At 42.1% G+C, this 16,265-nt stretch overlaps 1 protein-coding gene across 5 annotated transcripts in view; it reads left to right on the forward strand.

The window, feature by feature from the left end:
* MTSS2 (MTSS I-BAR domain containing 2) overlaps positions 1-16,265 on the forward strand; it is a 135,390-nt gene that overhangs the window by 24,727 nt on the left and 94,398 nt on the right. For all 5 annotated transcript variants that reach the window (XM_073564361.1, XM_073564363.1, XM_073564362.1 and 2 more), the window contains exons 3-4: positions 15,679-15,752; positions 15,833-15,917. In XM_073564361.1, the coding sequence (XP_073420462.1) occupies positions 15,679-15,752; positions 15,833-15,917 (159 nt within the window). The remainder of the gene's footprint in view (positions 1-15,678; positions 15,753-15,832; positions 15,918-16,265) is intronic.

The raw sequence follows: 16,265 nt of genomic DNA on the forward strand, positions 1-16,265 counted from the left end.
TTCTCTGGTTTTCTGGACTTAGCTAGCATTTCTGTTTTTGCCTCCTACGGTGACTCAATCATAACAGAATCACCCGACATACCGCAGATCCTAGGGTACTCAATAGCAGGAAAGAATTGTGTTTAAAAAAAAAAAAAAAAAGGTGTGTGTATATTCTTTCCTCTTTATCTCTGAGGCCGTAGGGGGAATTTTTTTTTTCTCTCAATGGAGATAAAGCAATTGTCTGATCGTGTGGAGCAGCTTGCTGCGGAAGTGCGGGGAATTTCCGCCTACCTTGCTCGTTCGCATGCTGTTGAACCAAAGATCCCTACACCTGATGTATTTTTTGGGGATCGATCTAAATTTTTGAGTTTCAAAAATAATTGTAAATTATTTTTTGCCTTGAAGCCTAACTCGTCAGGGAGCTCCGCGCAGCAGGTTAAAATTGTCATCTCTTTGCTGCGTGGCGATCCCCAGGATTGGGCGTTTTCTTTGAAACCAGATGATCCTATTCTGACTAATGTGAACGCATTCTTTCAAGCTTTGGGGTTGTGGTATGACGAACCTAATGCTATTGATCAGGCTGAAAAGACCCTGTTGGCATTGAACCAGGGTTGAGATTCTGCAGAGTTGTACTGTCAAAAGTTCCGAAAGTGGGCGGTCCTTACTACCTGGAATGATAATGCCTTGGCTGCTCTCTTTCGGAAGGGTTTGTCAGAAGCCGTAAAAGATACTATGGTGGTATTTCCTGTTCCCTCTGGTCTGGACGATTCTATGTCATTAGCCATTCAGGTTGATCGACGTTTACGTGAACGCAGGATTGCACGAGAGGTGTTGCCACCGGTTGAACAGACGTCTGAACCTATGCAATGTGATAGTTTTGTCTAAGGCACAACGTCAGGAGTTCAGAAGGTGTAATAAGCAGTGTTTTTTCTGTGGAGATGCCTCGCATATTATTTCTGTTTGTCCTAAACGAGAGAAACGCTTTGCACACACGTTTTCTGTTGGTGGTGTTCCACCTAAGTTTCTTCTGGCAATTACTCTGATCTGCTCCCTGTCCACATTTTCCGCCAAGGCTTTTGTGGATTCGGGAGCAGCGCTAAACCTAATGGACTTGGATTTTGCTAAACGTTGTGGATTTCCGATGACACCTCTGCAGACGCCTATCCCTTTGAGGGGGATTGATGCTACTCCTTTGGCTAAAAATAAACCTCAGTTTTGGACCCAGGTGGTCATGCGGGTCGCCCCAGACCATCAAGAAAATTGCAGATTTTTGGTGTTGCATGGTCTGCATGATGCCGTTGTTCTGGGGTTTCCCTGGTTGCAAATTCATAATCCAGTTTTGGATTGGAAATCTGTGTCTGTGGTGAGTTGGGGTTGTCGGTGTGCCTTTAGTGAGGCTCCGGTTTTTTCCACCTCTCCTCAGTCGCATGATGTTCCTGACTATTTGGCGGACTTTTATGATGTATTTAGTGAGAATGAGTCTGCGTCCTTGCCTCCTCATAGGAGTTATGACTGTGCAATTGAAATAAGCCCGGGGTGTAAATTTCCCAAGGGTCGGCTCTTCAATTTATCTGTACCCGAGCACGAGGCTATGCGGTCCTATATTAAGGAGGCGTTGGAGAAGGGTCATATTAGACCATCCTCTTCACCCTTAGGTGCCGTTTTTTTTTTGTGGCCAAAAAGGATGGTTCTTTAAGGCCTTGTATTGATTATCGTGCCCTCAATAAAATTACTATTAAATATCAGTATCCGTTACCCCTGATTTCGGATCTATTCTCTAGAGTTAGAGGTGCTTGCTGGTTTACCAAGCTTGACCTCAGGGGGGCGTATAATCTTATCCGCATTAAGCAGGGGGATGAATGGAAGACGGCGTTTAATACTCCGGAGGGACATTTTGAGTACCTGGTGATGCCTTTTGGGCTCACTAATGCCCCTTCTGTCTTCCAGTGCTTCATGAACGATATTTTCCGAGACTTTGTCGATAAATTTTTGATTATATATCTGGATGATATTTTGATCTTCTCCAAGGATTGGGATTCTCATGTGGAACATATTCGGACTGTGTTCCGGATCTTGAGGGAGAATTCCCTGTATGTCAAAGGATCGAAATGCCTTTTTGGAGTACAGAGGATTTAATTTTTGGGATTTATTTTGTCTCCGTCAACTATTGAAATGGACCCGGCCAAGGTACAGGCCATTTATGATTGGGTTCAGCCCACTTCTTTGAAGGCCCTCCAGAAGTTTTTGGGTTTTGCTAATTTTTATCGGAAATTTATAGCAAAATTTTCTAGTATTGCCAAGCCATTGACTGATCTGACTAAGAAGGGTGCTGATGTGTTGAATTGGTCTCCGGAGGCTGTTGCTTCCTTTCAGGAGCTGAAGCGAAGATTTACCTCCGCCCCGGTTTTGCGGCAACCTGATATCTCACTCCCGTTCCAGGTAGAGGTGGATGCTTCTGAGATTGGTGCAGGAGCTGTTTTGTCCCAAAGGGATCCTGTAACATCTAAAATGAATCCCTGTGCTTTCTTTTCCCGAAAGTTCTCTCCATCTGAACGTAACTATGATGTGGGGAATCGGGAACTGTTGGCCATGAAATGGGCATTTGAGGAGTGGAGACATTGGTTGGAGGGAGCTAAACATCAAGTTGTGGTCCTCACTGACCACAAGAATTTGATTTACCTAGAGTCAGCTAAACGCTTGAACCCTAGACAGGCTAGGTGGGCCTTGTTTTTTTACACGTTTTGATTTTGTGGTCTCTTTTCTTCCTGGAACTAAGAATGTCAAGGCAGACGCCCTCTCTAGGAGTTTCTTTGCTGATTCTCCTGTGGTGACCAAGCCTGCTACCATCTTAGGCGAAGGGGGTAGTTCTTTCTGCCATCTCGCCCGATTTGAGACTTGCTCTGCAAGAGTTCCAGGAGGACAAACCTGAGCGTTGTCCCAGTGGAAAGTTGTATGTTCCTGACCAGTGGAAGAAGAGAGTGATGTCTGAAGTTCATTGCTCTGCATTGGCTGGTCATCCAGGTATTTTTGGTACTAGAGATCTGGTGAGTCGTTCTTTTTGGTGGCCCACCTTGTCTCATGATGTCAGGAATTTTGTGCAGTCCTGTGGGACTTGCTCCCGGTCTAAATCTTGTTCTCGCTCTAGTGGGTTGTTGATGCCTTTGCCGGTCCCCAGGAGGCCATGGACCCATATTTCAATGGATTTCATCTCTGATATGCCGGTCTCTCAAAGAATGACTGTTATTTGGGTGACTTGTGATAGGTTCTCTAAGATTGTTCATCTTGTACCACTCCCTAAGTTGCCATCTTCCTCTGAGTTGGTGCCCCTGTTTTTGCAACAGGTGGTTCGCTTACACGGGATTCCTGAGAACATTGTATCTGACAGAGGAGTTCAGTTTGTGTCTAGATTTTGGAGGACTTTCTGTTCCAAGCTGGGATTTCAGTTGTCCTTCTCCTCTGCTTTTCACCCTCAGACCAATGGGCAGACAGAGAGAACAAACCAGACCTTGGAGTCGTATTTGAGATGTTTTATTTCCGCCGATCAGGATGATTTGGTTTCATTTTTGCCCTTGGCCGAATTTGCTTTAAATAATAGAGCTAGTTCTGCCACTTTGATGTCACCTCTTTTTTGTAACTTTGGGTTTCATCCTCGATTTTCTTCAGGGCAGGTGGAGCCTTCTGCCTGCCCAGGTGTTGACACTGTGGTGGAGAGAATGCACCAGATCTGGGACCAAGTGGTGGATAAGTTATCTCTCTCCCAGGAAAAGGCCCAGCGGTTTTCCAATCGACATAAGACCATTGGTCCCCAGTTTAAGATTGGTGATATGGTGTGGTTATCATCAAAAAATATTGCTATGAAGGTGGCTTCTCCTAAGTTTAAGCCTAGATTTATTGGACCTTACAAGATTTTGGAGATTATTAATCCGGTCTCTTTTCGTTTGGCTCTTCCTGTCACATTTAAAATCCATAATGTGTTCCATAAGTCCTTGTTGAAGAGGTTTGTTGAACCAGTTGTTCCTGGGGTGGCACCTCCAGACCCTGTATTGGTTGAAGGTAACATGGAATATGAGGTAGAGAAAATACTGGCTTCCCGTCTGGCTAGACGGAGACTCCAGTATTTGGTTAAGTGGAAGGGTTATGGTCAGGAGGATAATTCCTGGGTCTCTGCCTCTGATATTCATGCCAAAAGATTGGTGCGTGCCTTTCATCGGGCTCACCCTGATCGCCCTGGTGGCGTGGTTGAGGGTTCGGTGACCCCTCCTCAAGGGGCAGGTACTGTTGTGAGTTTATTTTCCCCTTCGTCACTGAGGTCTGGTGAACTCCCTATTCTGGTAAAGGAAGGTAATGAGCCTGATTATCAGGCACCTGAGCCTAATGAGGATGACTGGCTGAGTGGAGTCACGGACTGGATATAAGGCTGCCGACGCCCTTCTGCCCTGCGGGTGATTTCTCTGTGGACTTCTAGGACACCAGTCTGATTCCTGCTCCTCTAAAGCTAAGTTTTCTGCTTTGCCTGTTAGCATTTATGTTTTGTTTTTGTTTTCCTTGCTTTTCTGGATTCTGCCATTCCCTGCTGGGGTGAGCTGAATCTCCTTTTGCCTGTAGCTCTGTCTTCAGAATATTCCTGAATACTGACATAGCTTTTTTGAAGCCTAGCGTCTTCAGGGCCTTTTTCACTGTCAGTCTGTTGGCTCTTATTTTCATAGGGTTTTTCACGGATTGCAGACAGCAGCCTTCCTGTCCTTTTCTGTCTAGTTAGCTTGGGCCCCGTCTTTGCTCAGTCTATCTTTCTGCCTGTGTTAGTGTTTTCCTCTTGCTTCACCGTCATTATATGTTGGGGGCTGCCTATTGCTTTGGGGTCTGCTCTGGGGCAGTTTAGATTTCCCCTTTCTTTCTTTAGGCCTATTTAATGCTCCGGCTGTGATCGAGGGGTCTAGGGCATCGTAGGAACCCCCCACGGCTACTGCTAGTTGTGTTGATAGGTTCAGGGGTCTGCAATCCGATAGCTGCCAACTTCTCTGGTTTTCTGGACTTAGCTAGCATTTCTGTTTTTGCCTCCTACGGTGACTCAATCATAACATTTCCCCCAGACCCGGTATTCTCATTTTGTGTACCAACCTCTTGTGTGGCACGGTATCAAACGCTTTGGAAAAATCAAGATATACCACGTCCAATGACTCACCTTGGTCCAGTCTATAGCTTACCTCTTCATAAAAGCTGATTAGATTGGTGTGACAGGAGCGATTCCTCATAAACCCATGCTGATATGGAGTTAAACAGTTATTCTCATTGAGATAATCCAGAATAACATCCCTCAGAAACCCTTCACATATCTCACCAACAATAGAGGTTAGACTTACTCGCCTATAATTTCCAGGTTCACTTTTAGAGCCCTTTTTGAATATTGGTACCACATTTGCTATGCGCCAGTCATGTGGATTAGACCCTGTTGCTATAGAGTCTCTAAATATAAGAAATAATGGTTTGTCTATTACATTACGTAGTTCTCTTAGTACTCGTGGGTGTATGCCATCCGGACCCCGAGATTTAACTATTTTAATCTTTTAGCCGGTTTTGCCCCTCTTCTTGGGTTAGATTGGTGACGCTTAATATAGGGTTTTATTTGTCTCTCGGCATTTCACCTAGCATTTCATTTTCCACCGTGAATACCGTAGAGAAGAAGGTGTTTAATATATTAGCTTTTTCCTCATAATCTACAACCATACTTTCCTCACAATTTTTTAATGGGCCTACACTGTATTTGGCTCCATCCATCTTCCCATCATTTTTAACCATCTTCCCTGTCCCTGCTGAAGAAAAGCAGGCCCAAACCATGATGCTGCCACCACCATGTTTGACAGTGGGGATGGTGTGTTCAGGGTAATGAGCTGTGTTGCCTTTACGCCAAACATATAGTTTGGCATTGTTGCCAAAAAGTTCAATTTTGGTTTCATCTGACCAGAGCACCTTCTTCCACATGTTTGGTGCGTCTCCCAGGTGGCTTGAACGAAATAAATTTCGTTCAACTTCACAATTGTGTCCCACTTGTTGTTGATTCTTCACCAAAAATTTACATTTGGTATCTTTATGTTTGAAACATAATATGTGGGAAAAGGTCGAAAAGTTCCGGGGGGTCGAATACTTTCGCAAGGCGCTGTATGTGGGGCCATTATACTGTATGGAGGACTATGTGGGGCCATTATACTGTATGGAGCACTATGTGAGGCAATTATACTTAATGGAGGACTATGTGGGGCCATTATAATGTATGGAGCACTATGTAAGGCCATTATACTGTATGGAGGACTATGTCAGGCCATTATAATATATGGAGGACTATGTGGGGTCCATTATATTGTACACTATGTGTGGATTACAGTTGAAGAGCAATACTGTCATGTGATTTAATTTTGTCCTTCTGTGTATTTTAGTTTGACATCCCACCCATTGTAGCTCTGGCAGGATATTTATGGTCGTTACCCTGTTGGAAGGTGAACTTACGCCGCAGTCTATAGTTTTTTGTGGCCTCTAACTGGTTTTGCTCGAGAATTACGTGCTCCATCCATCCAACTTTGTCCAGCTTCCCTGCCCCTACTGAAGAGTAGAGAAGCTTCTCCACAGCATGATGCTGCCACCACCATGTGTGACGGTGGGGATGGTCTTTTCAGGGTGATGTGCAGTGTTAGCATCTTGCATTTGGCCCAGAAAGTTTTCATTTGTTCTTATCTGATCATAGCCCCTTCTTCCACGTGCTCACTGTTTCCCCTTCATGGGACTTCTTATGGCTTTCTTCTTGACACTCTTCCATAAAGGCCAGATTTTTCGAGTATAGGACTATTAGTTGTCGTGTGGACAGATTCTCCCACCTGAACTGCAGATCTGCAGCTCCTCCTTAGTGACCATGCGCCTCTTCGCAGCTTACCCTAATTAGTTCTCTCCTTGGTTGGGATGTCAGGTTTGGTGAATGGCCATGTCTTGGTTTGCAATTGTGCCTTACTTCTTCCATTTTTGGATGATGAATTGAACAGTACTTGGTGAGATGTTCAGAGCTTGTGCTATTTTTTTATAATCTATCCCTGCTTTCCTCTTCTCCACAACTTTATCTATGACCTGTCTAGTGAGCTCCTTTTCATAATGCTGTTTGATCCCTAATATTCTCACACAAACCTCTGAGGCCTTCACAGAACAGCTGTAGTTATACTGAGGATAAATCACACCTAGGTCTACACAATGTCCTAATTATGTGACTTCTGGAGGCGATTGTTCACTCAGAATTTTATTCAGGGGCATCAGACTACAAAGGGCTGAATACAAATACTCCTCACAATTTTAAGATATATATTTTTACAATAATTAAAACCCATGTATCATTTCCTTTACATGTCACAAATACTCACTATCTAGATTTTGCACCACATAAAAGCCCCCAAAAAAACATTTAATTTTTTGGGTGTAACTTGAAAAATGTGGAAAAGATCATGGTTTATGAAAACTTTTTAATTGCACTTCATACTGTGAGGAGCAGTTCTTCCCCATTCTCCAGATCTACCACTTGCTGTCCTTTATCATATACTGTGGAAGTCGTAGGTGCAGGAGAGTACGCTGGCCCTTTAATGCCTAGTGACTGTACAGTACATAATGTCACTTACCCTGTTAGTCGCAGGGCATTCAAGCAATGTGTCTCGGTGGTGCATTGCTATAACCGGTGTGACCATTAGTTTCATGGATTAAACCTGGAATAAAAACAGATGGTGACTTCAGATACCCACAAAATACTGCTATAATACAGCCCCCACATAATAGAGCTATAATACTGCACGCACATAATACAGCTATAATACAGCCCCCACATAATACAGCTATAATACAGCCCCCATAATAGAGCTATAATACTGCACGCACATAATACAGCCCCCACATAATACAGCTATAATACTGCACGCACATAATACAGCTATAATACAGCCCCCACATAATACAGCTATAATACTGCACCCACATAAAACAGCTATAATACTGCACGCACATAATACAGCTATAATACAGCCCCCACATAATACAGCTATAATACTGCACGCACATAATACAGCTATAATACAGCCTCCACATAATACAGCTATAATACTGCAAGCACATAATACAGCTATAATACAGCACCCTCATAATACAGCTATAATACAGCCCCCACATAATACAGCTATAATACTGCACGCACATAATACAACTATAATACAGCCCCCACATAATAGAGCTATAATACTGCACGCACATAATACAGCTATAATACAGCCCCCACATAATACAGCTATTAAACTGCACGCACATAATACAGCTATAATACAGCTATAATACAGCCCCCACATAATACAGCTATAATACTGCACGCACATAATACAGCTATAATACAGCACCCTCATAATACAGCTATAATACTGGACCCACATAATACAGCGCCCATATAATACTGCTATAATACAGCCCCCACATAATACAGCTATAATACAGCCCCCACATAATACAGCTATATTACAGCACCCACATAATACAGCTATAATACTGCACCCACATAATACAGCTATAATACAGCCCCCACATAAATACTGCTATAATACAGCGCCCACATAATACAGCTATAATACTGCACCCACATAACATCTGTAATACAGCTCCCACATAATACTGCTATAATACAGCCCCCACATAATACAGCTATAATACTGCACGCACATAATACAGCTATAATACTGCACCCACATAACAACTGTAATACAGCCCCCACATAATACAGCTATAATACAGCCCCCACATAATACAGCTATAATACTGCACACACATAATAGAGCTATAATACTGCACCCACATAATACAGCTATAATACTCCCACATAATACTGCTATAATACAGCCCCCACATAATACAGCTATAATACTGCACCCACATAACATCTGTAATACAGCCCCCACATAATACAGCTATAATACTGCACGCACATAATACAGCTATAATACTGCACGCACATAATACAGCTATAATACTGCACCCACATAACATATGTAATACAGCCCCCACATAATACAGCTATAATACTGCATGCACATAATACAGCTATAATACTGCACCCACATAACATCTGTAATACAGCCCCCACATAATACAGCTATAATACTGCACGCATATAATACAGCTATAATACAGCCCCCACATAATACAGCTATAATACTGCACACACATAATACAGCTATAATACTGCACCCACATAACATCTGTAATACAGCCCCCACATAATACAGCTATAATACAGCCCCCACATAATACAGCTATAATACTGCACGCACATAATACAGCTATAATACTGCACCCACATAACATCTGTAATACAGCCCCCACATAATACAGCTATAATACTGCACGCACATAATACAGCTATAATACTGCACCCACATAACATCTGTAATACAGCCCCCACATAATACAGCTATAATACTGCACGCACATACTACAGCTATAATACTGCACTTACATAACATCTGTAATACAGCCCCCACATAATACAGCTATAATACAGCCCCCACATAATACAGCTATAATACTGCACGCACATAATACAGCTATAATACTGCACCCACATAACATCTGTAATACAGCCCCCACATAATACAGCTATAATACTGCACGCACATAATACAGCTATAATACTGCACCCACATAACATCTGTAATACAGCCCCCACATAATACAGCTATAATACTGCAACCACATAACATCTGTAATACAGCCCCCACATAATACAGCTATAATACTGCACGCACATAATACAGCTATAATACTGCACCCACATAACATCTGTAATACAGCCCCCACATAATACAGCTATAATACTGCACGCACATAATACTGCACCCACATAACATCTGTAATACAGCCCCCACATAATACAGCTATAATACAGCCCCCACATAATACAGCTATAATACTGCACGCACATAATACAGCTATAATACTGCACCCACATAACATCTGTAATACAGCCCCCACATAATACAGCTATAATACTGCACGCACATAATACTGCACCCACATAACATCTGTAATACAGCCCCCACATAATACAGCTATAATACAGCCCCCACATAATACAGCTATAATACTGCACGCACATAATACAGCTATAATACTGCACCCACATAACATCTGTAATACAGCACCCACATAATACAGCTATAATACAGCTCCCACATAATACAGCTATAATACAGCCCCCACGAAATACAGCTATAATACAGCGCCCACATTATACAGCTATAATACAGCGCCCACATTATACAGCTATAATACAGCCCCCACATAACATCTGTAATACAGCCCTCACATAATACAGCTAAAATACTGCACCCACATAACATCTGTAATACAGCCCCCACATAATACAGCTATAATACTGCATGCACATAATACAGCTATACTGCACCCACATAACATCTGTAATACAGCCCCCACATAATCCAGCTATAATACTGCACCCACATAATACAGCTATAATACTGCACCCACATAATACAGCTATAATACAGCCCCCACATTATACAGCTATAATACAGCCCCCACATAACATCTGTAATACAGCCCACACATAATACAGATAAAATACTGCACCCACATAACATCTGTAATACAGCCCCCACATAATACAGCTATAATACTGCACGCACATAATACAGCTATAATACTGCACCCACATAACATCTGTAATACAGCCCCCACATAATACAGTTATAATACAGCCCCCACATAATACAGTTATAATACAGCCCCCACATAATACAGCTATAATACTGCACGCACATAATACAGCTATAATACAGCACCCACATAATACAGCTATAATAATGCACCCACATAACATCTGTAATACAGCCCCCACATGTTACAGCTATAATACAGCGCCCACATAATACAGCTATAATACAGCCCCCACATAATACTGCTATAATACAGCCCCCACATAATACAGCTATAATACTGCACGCACATAATACAGCTATAATAGTGCACCCACATAACATCTGTAATACATCACCCACATAATACAGCTATAATACAGCACCCACATAATACAGCTATAATAAAGCGCCCACATAATACAGCTATAATACAGTGCTCACATAATACAGCTATAATACAGCACCCACATAATAAAGCTATAATACAGCGCCCACGTAATACTGCTATAATACAGCGCCCACACAATACTGCTATAATACTGCACGCACATAATACAGCTATAATACTGCGCCCACATAACATCTGTAATACAGCCCCCACATAATACAGCTATAATACTGCACGCACATAATACAGCTATAATACTGCACGCACATAATACAGCTATAATACTGCACCCACATAACATCTGTAATACAGCCCCCACATAATACAGCTATAATACTGCACGCACATAATACAACTATAATACTGCACCCACATAACATCTGTAATACAGCCCCCACATAATACAGCTATAATACTGCACCCACATAACATCTGTAATACAGCCCCCACATAATACAGCTATAATACTGCACGCACATAATACAGCTATAATACTGCACCCACATAACATCTGTAATACAGCCCCCACATAATACAGCTATAATACTGCACCCACATAACATCTGTAATACAGCCCCCACATAATACAGCTATAATACTGCACGCACATAATACAGCTATAATACAGCACCCACATAACATCTGTAATACAGCTCCCACATAATACAGCTATAATACTGCACCCACATAACATCTGTAATACAGCCCCCACATAATACAGCTATAATACTGCACGCACATAATACAGTTATAATACTGCACCCACATAACCTCTGTAATACAGCCCCCACATAATACAGTTATAATACAGCCCCCACATAATACAGCTATAATACTGCACGCACATAATACAGCTATAATACAGGCCCCACATGTTACAGCTATAATACTGCACCCACATAATACAGCTATAATACTGCACCCACATAACATCTGTAATACAGCCCCCCACATAATACAGCTATAATACTGCACCCACATAACATCTGTAATACAGCCCCCACATAATACTGCTATAATACTGCACCCACATAACATCTGTAATACAGCCCCCACATAATACAGCTATAATACTGCACCCACATAACATCTGTAATACAGCCCCCACATAATACAGCTATAATACTGCACGCACATAATACAGCTATAATACAGCCCCCACATATTACAGCTATAATACTGCACCCACATAATACAGCTATAATACTGCACCCACATAACATCTGTAATACAGCCCCCACATAATACAGCTATAATACTGCACGCACATAATACAGCTATAATACTGTACCCACATAATACAGCTATAATACAGCCCCCACATAATACAGCTATAATACTGCACGCACATAATACAGCTATAATACAGCCCCCACATAATACAGCTATAATACTGCACCCACAAATTACAGCTATAATACAGCACCCACATAATACAGCTATAATACTGCACGCACATAATACAGCTATAATACAGCCCCCACATATTACAGCTATAATACTGCACCCACATAATACAGCTATAATACTGCACCCACATAATACAGCTATAATACTGCACGCACATAATACAGCTATAATACTGCACCCACATAACATCTGTAATACATCGCCCACATAATACAGCTATAATACAGCACCCACATAATACAGCTATAATACAGCGCCCACATAATACAGCTATAATACAGTGCTCACATAATACAGCTATAATACAGCACCCACATAATACAGCTAGAATACAGCGCCCACGTAATACTGCTATAATACAGCGCCCACACAATACTGCTATAATACTGCACGCACATAATACAGCTATAATACTGCACCCACATAATACAGCTATAATACAGCACCCACATAATACAGCTATAATACAGCGCCCACATATTACAGCTATATACAGGCCCCACATAATACAGCTATAATACTGCACGCACATAATACAGCTATAATACTGCACCCACATAGCATCTGTAATACAGCCCCCACATAATACAGCTATAATACTGCACGCACATAATACAGCTATAATACTGCACCCACATAACATCTGTAATACAGCCCCCACATAATACAGCTATAATACTGCACGCACATAATACAGCTATAATACAGCCCCCACATAATACAGCTATAATACTGTACCCACATAACATCTGTAATACAGCTCCCACATAATACAGTTATAATACAGCCCCCACATAATACAGCTATAATACTGCACGCACATAACATCTGTAATACAGCCCCCACATAATACAGCTATAATACTGCACTCACATAACATCTGTAATACAGCCCCCACATAATACAGCTATAATACTGCACCCACATGACATCTGTAATACAGCCCCCACATAATACAGCTATAATACTGCACGCAAATAATGCAGCTATAATACTGCACCCACATAACATCTGTAATACAGCCCCCACATAATACAGCCCCCACATATTACAGCTATAATACTGCACCCACATAATACTGCTATAATACTGCACCCACATAACATCTGTAATACAGCCCCCACATAATATAGCTATAATACTGCACGCACAAAATACAGCTATAATACTGCACCCACATAATACAGCTATAATACAGCCCCCACATAATACAGCTATAATACTGCACGCACATAATACAGCTATAATACAGCCCCTACATAATACAGCTATAATACAGCCCCCACATATTACAGCTATAATACAGCACCCACATAATACAGCTATAATACTGCACGCACATAATACAGCTATAATACAGCCCCCACATATAACAGCTATAATACTGCACCCACATAATACAGCTATAATACAGCACCCACATAATACAGCTATAATACAGCACCCACATAATACAGCTATAATACAGCGCCCACATTATACAGCTATAATACAGCGCCCACATATTACAGCTATATACAGCCCCCACATATTACAGCTATATACAGCCCCCACATAATACAGCTATAATACTGCACGCACATAATACAGCTATAATACTGCACCCACATAACATCTGTAATACAGCCCCCACATAATACAGCTATAATACTGCACGCACATAATACAGCTATAATACTGCACCCACATAACATCTGTAATACAGCCCCCACATAATACAGCTATAATACTGCACGCACATAATACAGCTATAATACAGCCCCCACATAATACAGCTATAATACTGCACCCACATAACATCTGTAATACAGCTCCCACATAATACAGTTATAATACAGCCCCCACATAATACAGCTATAATACTGCACGCACATAATACAGCTATAATACTGCACCCACATAACATCTGTAATACAGCCCCCACATAATACAGCTATAATACTGCACCCACATAACATCTGTAATACAGCCCCCACATAATACTGCTATAATACTGCACCCACATAACATCTGTAATACAGCCCCCACATAATACAGCTATAATACTGCACCCACATAACATCTGTAATACAGCCCCCACATAATACAGCTATAATACTGCACGCAAATAATGCAGCTATAATACTGCACCCACATAACATCTGTAATACAGCCCCCACATAATACAGCTATAATACAGCCCCCACATATTACAGCTATAATACTGCACCCACATAATACAGCTATAATACTGCACCCACATAACATCTGTAATACAGCCCCCACATAATACAGCTATAATACTGCACGCACATAATACAGCTATAATACTGCACCCACATAATACAGCTATAATACAGCCCCCACATAATACAGCTATAATACTGCACGCACATAATACAGCTATAATACAGCCCCCACATAATACAGCTATAATACAGCCCCCACATATTACAGCTATAATACAGCACCCAAATAATACAGCTATAATACTGCACGCACATAATACAGCTATAATACAGCCCCCACATATTACAGCTATAATACTGCACCCACATAATACAGCTATAATACAGCACCCACATAATACAGCTATAATACAGCGCCCACATAACATCTGTAATACAGCCCCCACATAATACAGCTATAACACTGCACGCACATAATACAGCTATAATACAGCCCCCACATATTACAGCTATAATACTGCACCCACATAATACAGCTATAATACAGCACCCACATAATACAGCTATAATACAGCGCCCACATAACATCTGTAATACAGCCCCCACATAATACAGCTATAACACTGCACGCACATAATACAGCTATAATACAGCCCCCACATATTACAGCTATAATACTGCACCCACATAATACAGCTATAATACAGCACCCACATAATACAGCTATAATACTGTACCCACATAACATCTGTAATACAGCCCCCACATAATACAGCTATAATACTGCACGCACATAATACAGCTATAATACAGCACCCACATAATACAGCTATAATACAGCCCCCACATAATACAGCTATAATACAGCACCCACATTATACAAACAGTTTGCAATAATTGCGCCTACTGATGTACGCTACATCTTGCTGCCAATGTGTGTCTGTGTAAGGAGAAGCCTTCTTCTTGTGTATTATTGCCCCCTCATGCTGGGCTTTCTCTGTCTCCCTAGGACCACAGTGCTGGCTGCTGTTGCTTTCCTTGATGCTTTTCAGAAAGTAGCAGATATGGCGACTAATACCCGAGGTGAGCCGCCACTGTCATGTCCGCTCGTCACCAACTCCTCATGCAGTACCACTCTCTGTGACTAACGCTTGGTTTTACAGGAGCCACACGTGACATTGGATCGGCCCTCACCCGCATGTGTATGCGGCACCGGAGCATTGAGAGCAAGCTCAGACACTTCACCAAGTAAGAACCCCCAAGGGAGGCGCCACTCATCACCAGTAATGTCAATGAGCAAAGGCACAGGAGGAAAGAGGAGAAAGAAGAAAGGGCCATGGGGGGGGGGGGAAGAAGAAAAGAGGGGTCTTGGACAAAGAGAAGAAGGAGGAGTCCTGGGGACAGAGAGGTGGGAGGGTCCAGGAGAGAGAAGGAGGAGAATTCCTGAGAGAGAGAAGGAGGAGAGGGAGAGAGAAGGAGGAGAGTGTGAGAGAGAGAAGGAGGCGAGAGAGAGAAAGAGGGAGAAGGAGGACAGAGAGAGAGAAAGAGGAGGAGAGAGAGAAAGAGGGACGGAGAAGGAGGAGAGAGAGAAGGAAG

The sequence above is a fragment of the Dendrobates tinctorius genome, unplaced genomic scaffold (assembly GCF_039654945.1).
Source record: "Dendrobates tinctorius isolate UK_male_01 unplaced genomic scaffold, ASM3965494v1 ptg000450l, whole genome shotgun sequence".
Classification (NCBI taxonomy): domain Eukaryota; kingdom Metazoa; phylum Chordata; class Amphibia; order Anura; family Dendrobatidae; genus Dendrobates; species Dendrobates tinctorius.